The sequence below is a fragment of the Pseudophryne corroboree genome, chromosome 10 (assembly GCF_028390025.1).
Source record: "Pseudophryne corroboree isolate aPseCor3 chromosome 10, aPseCor3.hap2, whole genome shotgun sequence".
In the NCBI taxonomy this organism is placed as follows: Eukaryota; Metazoa; Chordata; class Amphibia; order Anura; family Myobatrachidae; genus Pseudophryne; species Pseudophryne corroboree.
Genome location: NC_086453.1, coordinates 133803032 through 133819352, shown reverse-complemented (window position 1 = coordinate 133819352; position 16321 = coordinate 133803032). Strand labels below are relative to the sequence as shown.

Sequence of the window (16321 nt, the reverse complement as noted above, 5' to 3'; positions counted from 1 at the left end):
ACGGCGGGGGGGAAATGTCTCGAATTCCAGCCTGTACCCCTGAGATACCACTTGAAGGATCCAGGGATTTACTTGTGAGCGAGCCCACTGATTGCTGAAGTTTTTGAGACGGGCCCCCACCGTACCTGGCTCCGCCTGTTGAGCCCCAGCGTCATGCAGCGGACTTAGAAGAAGAAGCGGGGGAGGACTTTTGTTCCTGGGAACTGGCTGTATGCTGCAGCTTTTTTCCCCCTACCTCTGCCTCTGGGCAGAAAGGACGCGCCTCTACCCCGCCTGCTCTTTTGGGGACGAAAGGACTGTACCTGATAATATGGTACTTTCTTTGGTTGTGAGGGGACATGTGGTAAAAATGCTGACTTCCCAGCCGTTGCTGTGGACACTAGGTCTGAAAGACCATCCCCGAACAACTCCTCACCCTTATAAGGCAAAACTTCCATGTGCCTTTTAGAATCTGCATCACCTGTCCACTGCCGAGTCCATAACCCTCTCCTGGCAGAAATGGACAGTGCACTTATTTTAGATGCCAGCCAGCAAATATCCCTCTGTGCATCTCTCATGTATAAGACAGCGTCTTTAATATGCTCTACGTTCAGCAATATAGTGTCCCTGTCTAGGGTGTCAATGTTTTCTGACAGGGAATCTGACCATGCAGCAGCAGCACTGCACATCCATGCTGAAGCAATAGCTGGTCTCAGTATAATACCAGTGTGTGCATATATAGCCTTCAGGAGAGCCTCCTGCTTTCTATCAGCAGGCTCCTTCAGGGCGGCCGTATCCGGAGACGGTAGTGCCACCTTTTTTGATAAGCGTGTAAGCGCTTTATCCACCATAGGGGGTGTTTCCCAACGTGACCTATCCTCTGGCGGGAAAGGGTACGCCATTAGTAACTTTTTAGAAATTACCAATTTTTTATCTGGGCAAGCCCACGCTACTTCACACACTTCATTTAATTCTTCAGAAGGGGAAAAAACTACTGGGAGTTTTTTCTCTCCAAACATAATACCCTTTTTTGTGGTACCTGGGGTCACATCAGAAATGTGTAAAACATTTTTCATTGCCTCAATCATGTAACGAGTGGCCCTACTGGACATAACATTAGTCTCTTCGTCGTCGACACTGGTATCAGTATCCGTGTCGACATCTGTGTCTGCCATCTAAGGTAGCGGGCGTTTTAGAGCCCCTGATGGCCTTTGAGACGTCAGGCACGAGCTGAGAAGCCGGCTGTCCCACATTTGGCATGTCATCAAATTTTTTATGTAAGGAGTCGACACTTTCACGTAATTCCTTCCACAAGTCCATCCACTCAGGTGTCTGCCCCGCAGGGGGTGACAACACATTTACAGGCATTTGCTCCACCTCCACATAAGTCTCCTCATCAAACATGTCGACACAGCCGTACCGACACACCGCACACACACAGGGAATGCTCTGACAGGAGACAGGACCCCACAAAGCCCTTTGGGGAGACAGAGAGAGAGTATGCCAGCACACACCAGAGCGCTATATAATACAGGGATTAACTAAATTATATCCCCTTATAGCTGCTATATGTATATTGCGCCTAAATTTAGTGCCCCCCCCCTCTCTTTTTTACCCTTTCTGTAGTGTAGACTGCAGGGGAGAGCCAGGGAGCTTCCTTCCAGCGGAGCTGTGAGGGAGAAATGGCGCCAGTGTGCTGAGGGAGATAGCTCCGCCCCTTTTTCGGCGGACTTTTCTCCCGCTTTTTAATGAATTCTGGCAGGGGTATTTATCACATATATAGCCTCTGGGGCTATATATTGTGATATATTTGCCAGCCAAGGTGTTTTTATTGCTGCTCAGGAGGGTCATAGTGGGAGGAGCCAGTGCACACCAGTTAGTCCTAAAGCTTTCTTAGTTGTGCCCAGTCTCCTGCGGAACCGCTATTCCCCATGGTCCTTACGGAGTCCCAGCATCCACTTAGGACGTTAGAGAAAACATATTAACCCCTACCGGTCAGCTGTCCTCCTTCCTGTCCCTCATACCCCTTTTACACCTACGAGCACGGGTCGCAGCCGGGAGCCTGACACGGGAGCTGCCCCCTGCTGCGACCCGTGCTCGGTCCCTTTCCCATTAGCAGTCACAACCCGGCATATGCCGGGTTGGTGACGCTTCTAGCTACACGGCAGGGGCGGCGCAGGGAGATCACATGATCTCCCAGCGCCGCCCATCCATACAGTGTAAACGGGAGCCGTGTCGCATCGACACGGCTCCCGTTTACACTACACCCTACCCGGATCATTCCCGTGTCCTACCCAGGTAAATAGCCGGGTAGGATTCACGGGTCACTTGATCCGGGTTTACCCTTTTCCACTTGCCAAAAACACGGGTAAATGCGCGCCCCCGTGCATTTACCCGTGTTTTTTGAGCTAGTGGAAAAGGGGTATCAGTGGTGGGGGTTGTTCATAGTGGAGTGCTGCGAATACTGAGCAGCGGGCGGTCGGGCAGGTGTGGATGTGGGTGGGCAAGGAAAGCTGTGTATGCAGGCAGGAACTGGAAGATGTGTATGCAGGTGGGTGGGCTGGCTGGGTGGTGAGACGCGGCGGCCGTGACCTATGATATCACACCGCCGCGTATTCAAGGCATAGGTCACGGCCAAGCACGACTAATCCTCTAAAAAGTGCCCGGGCCAACAGTTCACTCTGCAGGTGCAGGAAGCTGCTCTGGCTCCGCGGCACACCTTGCAACTGGTCGCGGCACACTGGTTGAAAAAGCCTGTCCTAGAGGGACGAAGGTTCGGGATCCAGGATTAGATCCTGGTGTCCATGGATGCAGGTCTCCGAGGTTGGGGAGCAGTCTTTCCAGGGGAAAAATTTCCAGGGAAAAAGTCAAGCTGGGAAGCTTGTCTGCAATAAGCATTCTTGAATTAAGAACTATTTTCAACGAACATCTTCTTCGTGATCTGCCCGTCTTAATTCTGTCAGACGACTTAACAGCAGTGGCGTAAGTAAGCCGCTAGGGCGGAACAAGGAGAAAAGCGGCAATGGCAGAAGCCGCAAAAGTTTTCCGCTGGGCGAGAGGGCAGGTAAACGCTATATTAGCGGTCTTCGTTCCGGATGTAGACGACGGAGAAATAGATTTCCTCTGCAGATGCGATCTCCATCCAGGAGAAATGCAGTCGTCATCGAGAAGTTTTCACAGAAGTGACAAGTCTTTGAGGAATGCCTCGATTGGACATGATGGCGCCTCGCCTCAACGAGAGACCTCAGGGATATTGTTCCAGGTCAAGGGACACTTAAGCTATAGCAGTGGACGCCCTCGTGACACCTTGGGTGTTTTCAGTCGGTCTATGTGTCCCCTCCACTTTCACTCTTTCCGAAGGTGATAAACATTGATAAACATAAGAAGAAAAAAGGTTCAGGCGATCCTCATTGTTCCGGTCTAGTCAAGGAGGACTTGGTATCCAGATCTTCAAGACTTACTCATAGAAGATCCATAGCCTTTTCTTCTACGAGAGGACCTGTTGCAGCAAGGACCGGGTGTGTATCAAGACTTTCCACGGCTGCGTTTGCCGGCATGGCGTTTGTACGCCATATCCTAGCCCGAAAGGGTATTTCCGGTGAAGTCATTCCCACATTGCTTCAAGCTAGGAAAGGAGTAATGGCAAAGCTTTACCTCCATCTTTGGAGGAAGTATGTGTCTTGGTGTGAATCCAAGAAGGCTCCTACGGAAGAATTTCAGCTGGGTCGTTTTTTCTCCATTCTTTGCAAGCAGTTGTGGATGCAGGCCTAAAGTTAGGCTCCATTTAAGTGCAGTTTTCGGCCTTATAAATATTCTTTCAAAAAGAATTGGCCACCTTTCCAGAAGTTCAGACTTTTGTGAGCGGAGTGCTGCACATCCAACCTCCATTTGTGCCCCACTGGCACCATGGGACCTTAACGTGATGTTGCAGTTTCTTATGTCACACTGGTTGGAACCTTTATGAAAGGTTGTGTTCAAAATTTCTCTCTTGGAAAGTGGTCATGCTATTGGCCTTGGTGTCCACAAGGTGGGTGTCGGAAGTAGCGGTCTTGTCTCACAAGAGCCCCTATTTGATCTTCCATGTGGATAGAGCGGAATTGAGAACTCGGAAACTAGTTCTGCCAAAAGTGGTTTCTGTGTTTCACTGAAACCAGCCTATTTTGATACCTGTGGTTACTTAAGCATTGGCTGATTCAAAGTCTCTCGATGTAGTCAGGGCTTTGAATATTTATGTCGCCAGATCGGCTCAGATTGGGGAAACAGAGGCTCTGTTTATCCTGTATGCTCCCAGAAAAATTGGGGCCCTTGCTTCTATGCAGTTTGTTACACGCTGGATCTGTGATACGATTCGGCATGCTCATTCTATGGCTGGATTGCCGTTACCGAAGTCGGTGGAGACCCATTCTACTAGGAAAATGGGCTCTTCTTGGGCGGATGCCCGGGGAGTCTCGGCGGTTCAACTTGGCCGAGCGGCTACTTGGTCGGGTTCAATCACTTTTGCTAAGTTCTACAAGTTTGATACCCTGGCTGATGAGGACCTCATGTTTGCTCAATCGGCGCTGCAGAGTCGTCCCCACTCTCCCGCCCGGTCTGGAGCTTTGTTATAAACCCCATGGTCCTTACGGAGTCCCCAGCATCCTCTAGGACGTATGAGAAAATAGGATTTTAATACCTACCGGTAAATCCTTTTCTCTTAGTCCATAGAGGATGCTGGGCGCCCGTCCCAGTGCGTACTGTGTCTGCAGTTATTGGTTATACTCGTGTGGTGTTTCTTTTCAGTCAGGCTGTTGCTGACGTTATTCATGCCATGGCATGCGGTATCTTATTATTGGTTGTGTTGACACACAGGTTGTGTTACATATTCTCTCAGCATATGGCTGTATATTTTTCATGCCGTTGGCTGGTGTTCTATTGAATGCCACGTTCTGCGGCATGTTCGAGGTGTGAGCTGGTATGACACTCACCGTGTTTAAACAATAAATTCTTTCCTCGAAATGTCCGTCTCCCTGCGCACAGTTCTCTAACTGGAGTCTGCAGGGGCATAGAGGGAGGAGCCAGTTCACACCCATTCAAAGTCTTATAGTTTGCCCATGTCTCCTGCGGATCCCGTCTATACCCGATGGTCCTTACGGAGTCCGCAGGATCTACGGACTAAGAGAAAAGGATTTACCGGTATTAAAATCCTATTTTCACACCGCAGCTTTAACCCGGTAAATTGCCGATTTTTAAGCCTTCCAAAACTGTTCTAGCTGCGGTGTGAAAGGGCCACCTTGAATTTACCGTTTTCAAAATACCGCTATTTTGAAACGATTAAAAAGCAGGGTCCTACACGGTTCAGACCCGTTTCATTGTGCAGTGTGAAAGGCTCAGAAACTGTATTTCCAAGCCACAGAAGGTGATAGGCTGTCTCCATGCATGATGTCACCAGGCAGAAGCAGGAAACTGGAGGAAAAACACATGAGACACATGAGATTGCGGAGCTATTACACATGTCTGCCGGCAGACACCCGTTCTACAACCTCCTGTGACTTGGAAGTAAGTGCTTTTAGCATTTTGGACATTTACATTTAGGAGCTGACGATCCCTGCTTTAATGATTTGCTAACTCCTACCTTGGAAGGACTTTATACCTCTTGGCTGGTATTAACCAGAATATTTGTTGGGCTAATTCCCTGCATGATAGATGACTATGCTATAGTACCTACTCCCACATGCTTATATTTACCTGAGGATTATAAGTACTCACCAAGTGAATAAACCGCGACTTTAGCGTATCACTGGTTTTATATCTTCATTGTTGTATGTGATTGTTTTGTTTGTATTGAGTATACCGGTATTAGGATCACTTAAGTATTTTATATATTTTTTGATAATAGTGAGGATCTCCATATTAGGGTCCACTGTATAAAATAACTTTTTATCCTGTGCCAGATTAATAAAATACTACTTTTATTTTGAAATTACATTGATGCTTGAGTGATTTTAATTTCCACGAGTAGATATTGCCATCTACCACTTATTACACACCTGATAACGCTAGCGCTGGGAGACATCCCCCTTTTTTTCTTTGCACTTTTGTGAGGATAGTGGAAATCCTCTCCCCGAGGCATAACAGCGCAGTCCTCCATTCCTTGTTTTGATACATGAGAGTGAGTTTAGAAGCGTTTTATTACACAAAATATATTATACAATGGCAAATTGGAGTGATGAGGAGGTTAGGGAGCTGCTTGGGATCAGAGGGGGATTAAGAAATATGTAGACAAATCACTGGGACAGTGAAGAATGCAGTAATCTACAAAAACATGGTAAAGATGCTTGAAGCTGCTGGATTCCATCATATGACTAGCCAAATTATTAATAATTAGTTAATAATTAATAATTATTAATAATGTGTGGGCCAGAAAAGTCCATTTAAAATGACAACCACTGTTTTTTATGGGTGAAACGGGTTCAGTGTGAAAGGTACCAAAACAGTAATGAAATGGTAATATACTGGTTACAACATGCGATGTGAAGGGGGTTTAACTGCTCAGACCCGTTTAAAGAACCGTTTCAAAAGCAGGGTTTGCGATGTGAAAGCAGCATAAGTCACCTGTGCTAAAGCCTGGATATCACTAAAACCTGCACTGTTATAGGCCCTACACACTGGGCGATATCAGTCAAAGATATGAACGATCTCGAGATACCGTTCATATCTTTGAGTGTGGAGGCACGAGCAATGAACGATGCGCGGCCCCGCGCTTGTTCATCGCTGGTGCCCCGTCGGATGTGCATGCAGGCCAATAAGGACGATCTCGTCCATATTTGCCTGCACTTCTATGGAGCTGAGTGACGGAGGGAGTGAAGAAACTTTACTGCCCCCCTACCCCGCCGGGTCGCCCGTCTCCGCCGTCGGGCAGCTCGGCGGCGGATCTTTAAATGTGTAGGGCCCATTAGTGTGCCTTGAGGACCGTGGTTGGGAATGCCTGGTCAACAGCATCATACAAATGGTAAGATAAAAGCAGTTCCTTTTCCTCATATAATATATTAAGCATAAAGGAGCAAACATTTGTAATAAATACAACTACACATTGGATTTAAATGCAAGTATTCAACATTTTTATTTAGTGGTTTGGTTTTCTAACCTTGCAGCAACACAATGGCTTTAAATATCTTCATTTTAAATGGGAATGATTCATAACATGTAACAAGGCAAAATAGGTCATACACCAATTGCATATAACAGAATTCTCCACAAACATACTTTTTGTTTAGCAAAGACACGCACACTTCCCTGACTTTGAATATCTTAAAATCTTATGCTATTTGTGTAAATAAATACAATTATAATATAAATAAAAAAAATATTTTTCAGCCTACAGTATTTATTTAGCTACATTAGGTCATCCCAACTGGGTTAGTTCAAGGAAGTAAAGTCCCTACACACTATGCGATCCGCCGACTGAGCTGCCTGACGGTGGATAAGGCCGACAGGCGACGCGGCGGGGGGGGGGGGGCAGTGACGGGGTGAGTGGAGTTTCTTCACTCCCCCTGTCACCCGGCTCCATAGCAGTGTAGGCAAATATGGACGAGATCGCCCATATTGGCCTGAATGCCCAAGCGACAGGGCACCAGCGATGAAAGAGCGCGTGGTCGCGCATCGTTCATCGCTAGTGCCTCCACACTGAAAGATATGAACGGTATCTCGTTCATTAATGAACGAGATAGTTCATATCTTTCAGTGATATCGCCCAGTGTGTAGGGCCTATTAGCTCAGTACACCAATAGCTCATACCCACTGGTATAGATCTCATGTGTTTAATAGGTGCTGTATGAAAGGTCGACATTTGTCAACAGGTTGACAGTCAGAATGTCAACATAGACAATAGGTTTACAGACAATATGGTGACATTCCCACCAGTATGTTGACATATTGTTTTTTTGTTTTTGTTTTTTTACTTATTTGAGCCTAACCCTGTCATATCGCATGGTGCCAACGTATAAAATATCTTGACCATGTCAACATTAGTTGGTGTCAACATTTTATATGTCGACATATTGCCCATGTCAACATTCTTTAGACAATCAGACCATGGGCCAGATGTAATGACGCCCAAGTTCAGTGGTCGTGCAGGATGCCCGCCTAATTCAGATTATTTTTTTTTAAAGGGACAATTGCTTATAAGGTAAAACTATGCCTTATAAGTGATTGCCACCTTAAAAAAAACATCCAACTTCGACCGGCAGCCCGCACGACCATTGACCTCGGGTGTCATTACATCCGGCCCCATGTTACAATTCTGATTATCAACCTGCTAATTGGATCCCGTGTTCATTGTGTATCATTAAAGCTTATTAAACTAAAATCATCATCCAATTAACATTTTCATCCTTTTAAGTCACTTTTGGTGTTACCTGCAGTATTCACAATCCATTAACGGCCAGTAAAACGTAATGGGAGTAGAAGAACTTGTGATGTTCTATTAAAAGCCAGGAGCAGAGATATAAACAAAACATTGTGTGTGTAACAAGCATTATACATTCTGCATTTACCTATAGTTCATGACTATAACATGCGTATAGACAGGGTTTCCCAAACTAGATCCTCCAGGCACCCTAACAGTCCAGGTTTTTATGATATCTATACTTGAGCACAGATGGTTAAATCAAACTTATTAAAGTACTAGCTGAATCACCTGTGCTTAAGCATAAGTATCCTTATAACCTGAACTGTTTAGCGTTCCTGGAGGATCTAGTTTGGGAAACCCTGGTCTAAACGCATGTTGTAATCTTGCACTAAAGGTAAATGCAGTGTACCATTCTTGTTACACACATATCATTTACCATGTCATACAGTGGTACATCTGGGCACTGCTACATATCAAAGTTCAACAAGCCTTTTCAGGAAGGAAATGCTTAATGTACGTGTCTAAAATCGCCAAGGCACTTAATAAATAATCTACACAACAATAGACAAGTAACATATAAATGTTTCCTAGGCAATTGGTGACTTGTTTTCATTATTCATTTAGGAAAACATTGATAGGATGATTGATATTTGCACATGCTGGAAATAACATGTTTATTTTCTAAACCACTGATTTGTTATAGAAGCAGGCCCCAGCAAGATAAAAAAATAGCAGCAAATTCGGACCAGAGAAATGGACATTATATCATTCAACAAGGTAGTATCTATCGCAGGCATGGCCAGCCTGTGACTCCCTTACTGTTGTTAAGTGCACATCCTAGTAGGCCATCCTTATCAAAATCTAACGAGGCATTCAGAGACTTCTAATTCCAGGGCTTGGTAGGTGCATGTTAGCTTCTTCATTGCTTGGAGTATCAACATTTTTCTTAAATAGTCATGAACAAGATATGGTTCAATTAAGGAGCAAATGAACGGAAATATACAGTATTGGAGGAAATCAATTGCATACAGTAGCAAGCAACATAATTTTCACTGTTAAGTATACTCATCAATTAAAGGATCACCAAGCCAAATTCCTAATTGCCAGCCGTGTCTGTCTGGGGAGACTGCAATGTGCACATGTGCAGGATGGGCTGGCCGATTCCACTTCCACCTTGTGGATGCTGGGAACTTGAGTCTTAAGAGACTCAGGTCCCAGTGTCATGTGCTGCAGCAGCGGATGGGATAGCATGAGGCCACACCCTTTTGCAGTGACGCAGCTAGTCCGCATCACTGCCTATGCAGGCCTCTCCTCCCTGCCTCCCGGTGATTGATGGCCGATGTCACTGGGAGACGGGGCTGTAGTTTGGAGGCATTGGGAGCAGCAGCGGTGGCTGCTGTCTCTGGGATGGAGTGTAGCCCAAAGTATGCAGGGTGAGGAGCTGGCCAGCACATATGAACATACATGTGAAGTTGTATTTAACTTATGTGATGACTTCCTTACCCAGGGATCGGCAGCCACCGCACGCATGGAAGACAGGCACACACTGCTCAGCCTGTCTACCAGCCAATGGGGGTCATTCCGACCTGATCGCACGCTGCAGTTTTTTGCAGTGGTGCGATCGCATCTGAGCTGCACATGCGCCGCAACCTCAGCATACTGGCACCGGGATCCCGACCGCCGGTATACTGACAACTATTTTCCCTCTTGGGGTGTCCACGACACCCCCGGAGGGAGAATAAATAGCATGGCGCGCCACCGTGCCGGCAGCGCGGCGAGCCCACAAGGTGCTCTTTTACGCTCGCCCTGCTGCCAGCATTCCAGCGGTCGGAATCCCGGCGCCGGTATTCTGGGCGCCAGGATCCCGACAGCCGGCCAATCATACTACACCCGTAAAATCCGACACTAGTTGCTAGCATACCATAGCAGGTAACTATCACATTCAATCAGCCAAAAAAGATAGAGAGCTGACCACTTTCCCCTGCACTGTGGGATGTACAGGTTGAGCTTATTACATAAATCCTCAAAGGGCAGTGTTTCCCAACCTCAGACCTCATGAACAATAACGGTCGACGTTTCAAGTATAGCTATATTTGCTCACAGGGGACTTAATTAGTACCTCAATTATTTGATTCAACCATCTGTGCTCGAGCACGGATATCATCAAACCCTGATCTGATAGTGTACCTTGAGGACTGAGGTTGGGAAACAATGCACTAGGACCGACTGCCATTTATCTCCTATGGACCGCATATCAAATACAAACCACATTTGTAATTTAGCCCTGAGAGACAACTAATAAAACATTATATTTATTTCACTAGGAAAATACTTTATATCTTTTAATTTTAGCATAATCTACTTTTTGTAAGAATTGCTATCTTTTGTATTTTGCTGATCATTACGGAGCAAAAACATCACAACTCCCAGGTCCAGACGCAGAACTTCACATAGATGCAGATTATTATAATCAACTCTTTTTCCTACAGTATACGTGTTCAGCGAACGTTTCAGGTTAGCAATACATTGGACCGGAGAGAAGCTGTAATTAGATTTACAGTGAGTTACATTGACTGGCAGGCACATGTCCATTTGCAACTTTTCCGAACCATTGCTTTATCTTGCTATTGGACTTTTTAGCCATGTATTTACATTATACCGTATAATTGTTTACTCACTACTGTGGGTTCTGCTCGGCCATCCGCATTATGTACAGCAGTATCCAAGGAGCAGCTTTTTCTCGTATCCCAGTGCAACACAAATAAACAACCTGATACTATACATGTATGTTTAAACAACACAGAAAGATGATAGAAAAATAAAGCTCTTACAACAATATTAGCAATTGCCTTTGTGGTTTTCTGGAGCATTTGGATGCAGTTAGCAGAAAGCTCAAATAAATAGTCAAACAAATATTTAACATGAATATAAAAGCAAACAAAAAAAGCCAAAACAAAACAGGCTTTGTAGGAGTCTTCTGTAGCTTCAACAATATCCATCACTTTATAAACTTCTACAGCCTCGTTCTCCTGGATAAATATGGCAGTATGTGGACATGTCCACGTGTGTGCCCTAGGCAGATTTGGCTTTTCTAGCAGTCTTACGAGTGCCTGAGAGGTGAAAGGTCAGCAGGAATCCCAATCCATTGTGGGAGGAAAGCTGCATCATAATGAAAAAGTTTCAAGAATTCCGATTCTGGCAATGTGAAGTTCGTGAGGTAAATGGTTTCCCCTCCAACCAGGTAACTTGCCCAGAAACCAAATGTTCCGATTGTCATGATTGTGTGGTTACACCCAACCAGAAGTGCAAAATCTTTGCCAGGTGTTGACTCATTGCCATCCCCTGAGAAGAAGACATCTCCCTTGGAGTTGTCAATGTTGGCCTTACACCAGTTCATTCCATTGCTGGTCACAACAAAAACTGGTTCGTCATATTTTTTACGGTAATAATTCATAGCCTTTTCCAAATAGCCTTTGTCTGCCACCACACCCTTCCAAACATTTGGCATGACATTTACATAGTCTCCTCTCCGGACATGTACCCCAATGTAGGTAACATTTTTTCTGGAACCTTTTAACCCTTCTAAAACTTGGTTGGCTTCATCCCTAAGGTAGTCGTGGATTGTGAATTCCCTACGGATTTCATCCCGCATATGATGAAAAAACGTCCATGAACAAGGAAAACCGGTGATTTTTATAAAACTTTCTTCAATGTGATTATATTCTTCTGACATCCAGTCATGTATCCAGTACTCTTGAAATGGGACACGGCTGGCAACATTATAATGTAAAACTGGCAGAGTGATCTTAAATATTGGTGCTAAATAGTTATGCATCTCTGTAAGTATGAAGGCTTGACGTCTATTTGCTTTGGCCAAGGCATATAGTGCAGCATATTCACCCATGTGATTGCCTAACCTCCCATCAGGTTTCACTGTCCAAATTCCATAATCTTTGCATTTGGATACTATATCACTAGTGCTGGATTCTGAGATGTACTTGACTGGCTCAGTAGGCTTGTTGTCTTTTTCAGGACATATAAAAGATAAAGGTATGTTTGCAGAAAAACTCAAAAATTGTATATGGAGCTGTAGTCTGTACAATGCAGAGAAAACGATGATCGACACAAAGATACATCCCAATAGCAGCATCTTCTTCTTGTTAGGCAACTCCATCTTTATTTGGGGACTGTAGTGTACTTTCGGTAAATATAAAATAGGTTCATCAATGCAATATCTAATGCCTGCCAGAAAACAGAAACAGCAGTGTAAGCACGTCATGTATGTACAGTAATAACACGCTCAAACATGTGAAAGTGCAGAATATAAAACACTAGGGGAGGGTGAGATGTACTAAGCAGTGAAAAGAGCGGAGAAGTGAGCCAGTGGAGAAGTTGCCCATGGCAACCAATCAGCATTGAAGCAACATTTATAATTTGCATACTATAAAATGATACAGAGCAGCTGGCTCACCATTTTCACTGCTTAGTACATCTAGATAAAGTACCAGACAATCAGCTCATAACTGTCATGTTACAGGCTGTGTTTGGAAAATAACAGTTAGGAGCTGGTTGGTTGGTACTTTATCTCCGGACACATTAATGTATCACTCTCCAAGGCTTAGTACATCTGACCCTAATTTAAAAAAAAAAAAAAATGGAATAAACACACCACATACTGTACTGTACAGTATGATCAGTTAAGAGGCATTTTGCCTTTCTTAACATTTTCTATTGCATTTGAAATTGTATGTTGCAGAGTTTTACTAACTAATGCTTTATACATGTAAGTATTAGTATCTCTGTTTTGCTGAACAGACTTTTGCTGAACACAACTGCGATTTTAAGCCGTGCCATAATGTGATAATATTTTACTTATATTGTACCTATTTACAGTATTTAGCAATATTAATAATTTGGCCTGATTTTATTACATTGCAAAAAAAAAAAAAGACTTAAAATATTATTTAATTCAGCAAATGATATTGCAAATGAAAAAAAAATTTATAATAATAATAATTAGGAATGTCTCATGGATATTGTGGAAATGTGCTACATTGGGCAATAGGTGTAAGGGATTATTAGTTAGCAACATTTAGTTAAATGTTGTAGTACACTCTGCTGCATACTGTATTAGGGGGCAGCCAGGTCGACACAGCGGTGAGCTATGCAGGGCGTAGCTTGGCATAATGGGTAGAGAGGGGGTAGGACACGGCATAAGAGTCTTTGGGTGGGGGCGTAGCTGCATGTTCATATTATCGTAGCCACCCCCCACTGATGCCAAGATTACGGGGGGGGGGGGGGTTACAGCTGGGGCATGGCTACTATGGCAAAATTCATTCCAAATTGCGTCAATAGCCACTTGGCGCGCCCACTTAACTTGGTACAGCTCCAGGAGACTTGGCCGCAAGGAGTCTGATTGCACAAGTGCGGTCTACGATCGAAGCCGATAGGAGACACAACAAAGCATAGTGAGGACTATCCCAGGAACAATCGGATAAAGCTATTAATCAATCCTCCAGCAGTACAAATGCACTTTCTTCATGGTCCAAAAAGAACAGTACATTGAAATAGGAACAAGCGAGATATTGGTTCTAAAGAACTGTGATGCAATAATTTGAGGGGTGAATATATATTTCTGAGATTGGAGTATGCATATTTAATGTACTTCTTTTTAAACTGTGATTAATGTGTCAATAGTACATTGTAAGTCAACAACTTGCGCTGCTATTTGTGTCATAAACTCCAGGAGACTTGCCTACTTTCCTGGGAGATCGGACAGCGCCACCCGATTTTCAGGAGCCTCCTGGCAGTTATTTATTTATTTATTAACAGTTTCTTATATAGCGCAGCATATTCCGTTGCGCTTTACAATTAGAACAACAGTAATAGAACAAAACTGGGTAAAAACAGACAGCCATAGAGGTAGGAAGGCCCTGCTCGCAAGCTTACAATCTATAGGGAAATAGGCATAGATAAACAAGGATAGATGCTACCTATTGCATAATGGTCCACCAGATTGCTAGGTTCTTAATGGGTTGTATGATGATACCCCGCAATGTTGGCCAAGTGTCAGGAGGGTGTGAGAGTAAAGAAAGACAAAATATGTGATGTTATGTATACTGTAGAGAGAGGATGTAATTAGATAGGGAAGCTCTAAAGGTTATGTGGGTGGGTCTGGAATTTGATAGGCTTGTCTGAAGAGGTGAGTTTTCAGGGAACGTTTAAAGGTTTGGAGACTAGAGGCGAGTCTTATTGTGCGTGGGAGGGCATTCCACAGAGTGGGTGAAGCCCGGATAAAGTCCTGTCATTTTGAGTGTGAACAAGTAATGCGTGTGGAAGAGAGACGCAGATCTTGTGCAGAGCGGAGAGGGCGGGTAGGGAGATATTTTGAGATGAGTGAAGAGATGTATGTTGGTGCAGTTTGGTTAATAGTCTTGTATGTCAGTAAAAGTATTTTATATTTAATACGGTAAAATACTGGTAACCAATGGAGGGACTGACAGAGCGGTTCCAGGAGAGTAGGCAAGTATGCTCTTCTCTGCTTTAGAATTAGGCACAAACTATAGCCATATTCCCCTATAATATAAATAACTCTCTAGTATTTGGAAACCTTTTATTACCCAATTAGAGGCATCATTTAGTTCAATCAGACACATTAAATAAAATATAATACAGGTCGAGTATCCCATATCCGGATTTGCTCGGGACCAAGAACATTCCAGATATGGGATTTTTCCAGATAACAGATACCTGTCCGGACTTTTCTCGGTGAGCAGAGGGTTACGAAGAGGGTCAACTGGATGTGAGAAACTTGCCCACTTTTCTGGGTGGTCAGAAGTGACACACAATTTTCAGGAGCCTCCCAGCCATTCCGGGAGAGTAGGCAACTATGGTCCATTAACATTTTCAGCTCCAGGCCCATGTGGCCCTTAATCCAGCCCAGGTGCTGCGGCTGCCCCTATGTACAGTGTGCTCTGTGATGCCCCTATATACATTGCGCTTTGTGCCGCTGCTGCCCCTATATACAGTGTGCTCTGTGCTTCTGCTGCCCCTATATACACTGTGCTCTGTGTTGTCCCTATATACATTGTGCTTTATGTCGCTGCTGCCCTATATACAGTGTGATCTGTGCTGCAGCTGCTCCTATATACAGTGTGCTGTGCTGCAGCTGCCCCTATATACAGTGTGCTCTGTGCTGTCCCTATATACATTGCGCTGTGTGTCGCTGCTGCCCCTATATACAGTGTGCTCTGTGCTGCCCCTATACACAGTTTGATCTGTGCGGCAGCTGCTCCTATATAGTGTGCTTTGTTCTGCAGCTGCCTCTACATACAGTGTGCTGTGCTGCCCCTATATACATTGTGCTTTGTGTCGCTGCTGCCCTTATATTCAGTGTGATCTGTGCTGCCCCTATATACATTGTGCTTTGTGTCGCTGCTGCCCCTATATACAGTGTGATCTGCGCTGCAGCTGCCCCTATATACAGTGTGCTCTGTGCTGCCCCTATATACAGTGTGCTCTGTGCTGCAGCTGCCCCTATATACAGTGTGCTCTGTGCTGCAGCTGCCCCTATATACAATGTGCTCTGTGCTGTCCCTATATACATTGTGCTTTGTGTCGCTGCTGTCCCTATATACAGTGTGATCTATGCTGCAGCTGCTCCTATATACAGTGTGCTCTGTGCTGCAAGCAGCTACTTTGATATTACATTTTATTTAATGTGTGTGTAATTTAATTAAAAGATTCCCTAATTAGGTAATAAAAGGTTTGAGAATTTGAGAATAGGCTAATTCAATATCCACTGTTCTCCACAATTAAATCCTTTTTCTCTAATGTCCTAGTGGATGCTGGGGACTCCGTAAGGACCATGGGGAAATAGACGGGCTCCGCAGGAGACAGGGCACTTTAAGAAAGAATTAGGAATACTGGTGTGCACTGGCTCCTCCCTCTATGTCC

General features: G+C 44.6%; 1 protein-coding gene across 2 annotated transcripts in view; it reads right to left on the bottom strand.

The window, feature by feature from the left end:
• Positions 1 to 7065: 7065 nt before the first annotated feature.
• LOC134966231 (galactoside alpha-(1,2)-fucosyltransferase 2-like) overlaps positions 7066 to 16321 on the bottom strand; it is a 194519-nt gene continuing 185263 nt past the window's right edge. For both annotated transcript variants that reach the window (XM_063942803.1, XM_063942802.1), the window contains exon 2: positions 7066 to 12607. In XM_063942803.1, coding sequence (XP_063798873.1) covers positions 11466 to 12539 — 1074 coding nt within the window. In that variant the 5' untranslated portion in view covers positions 12540 to 12607 and the 3' untranslated portion in view covers positions 7066 to 11465. The remainder of the gene's footprint in view (positions 12608 to 16321) is intronic.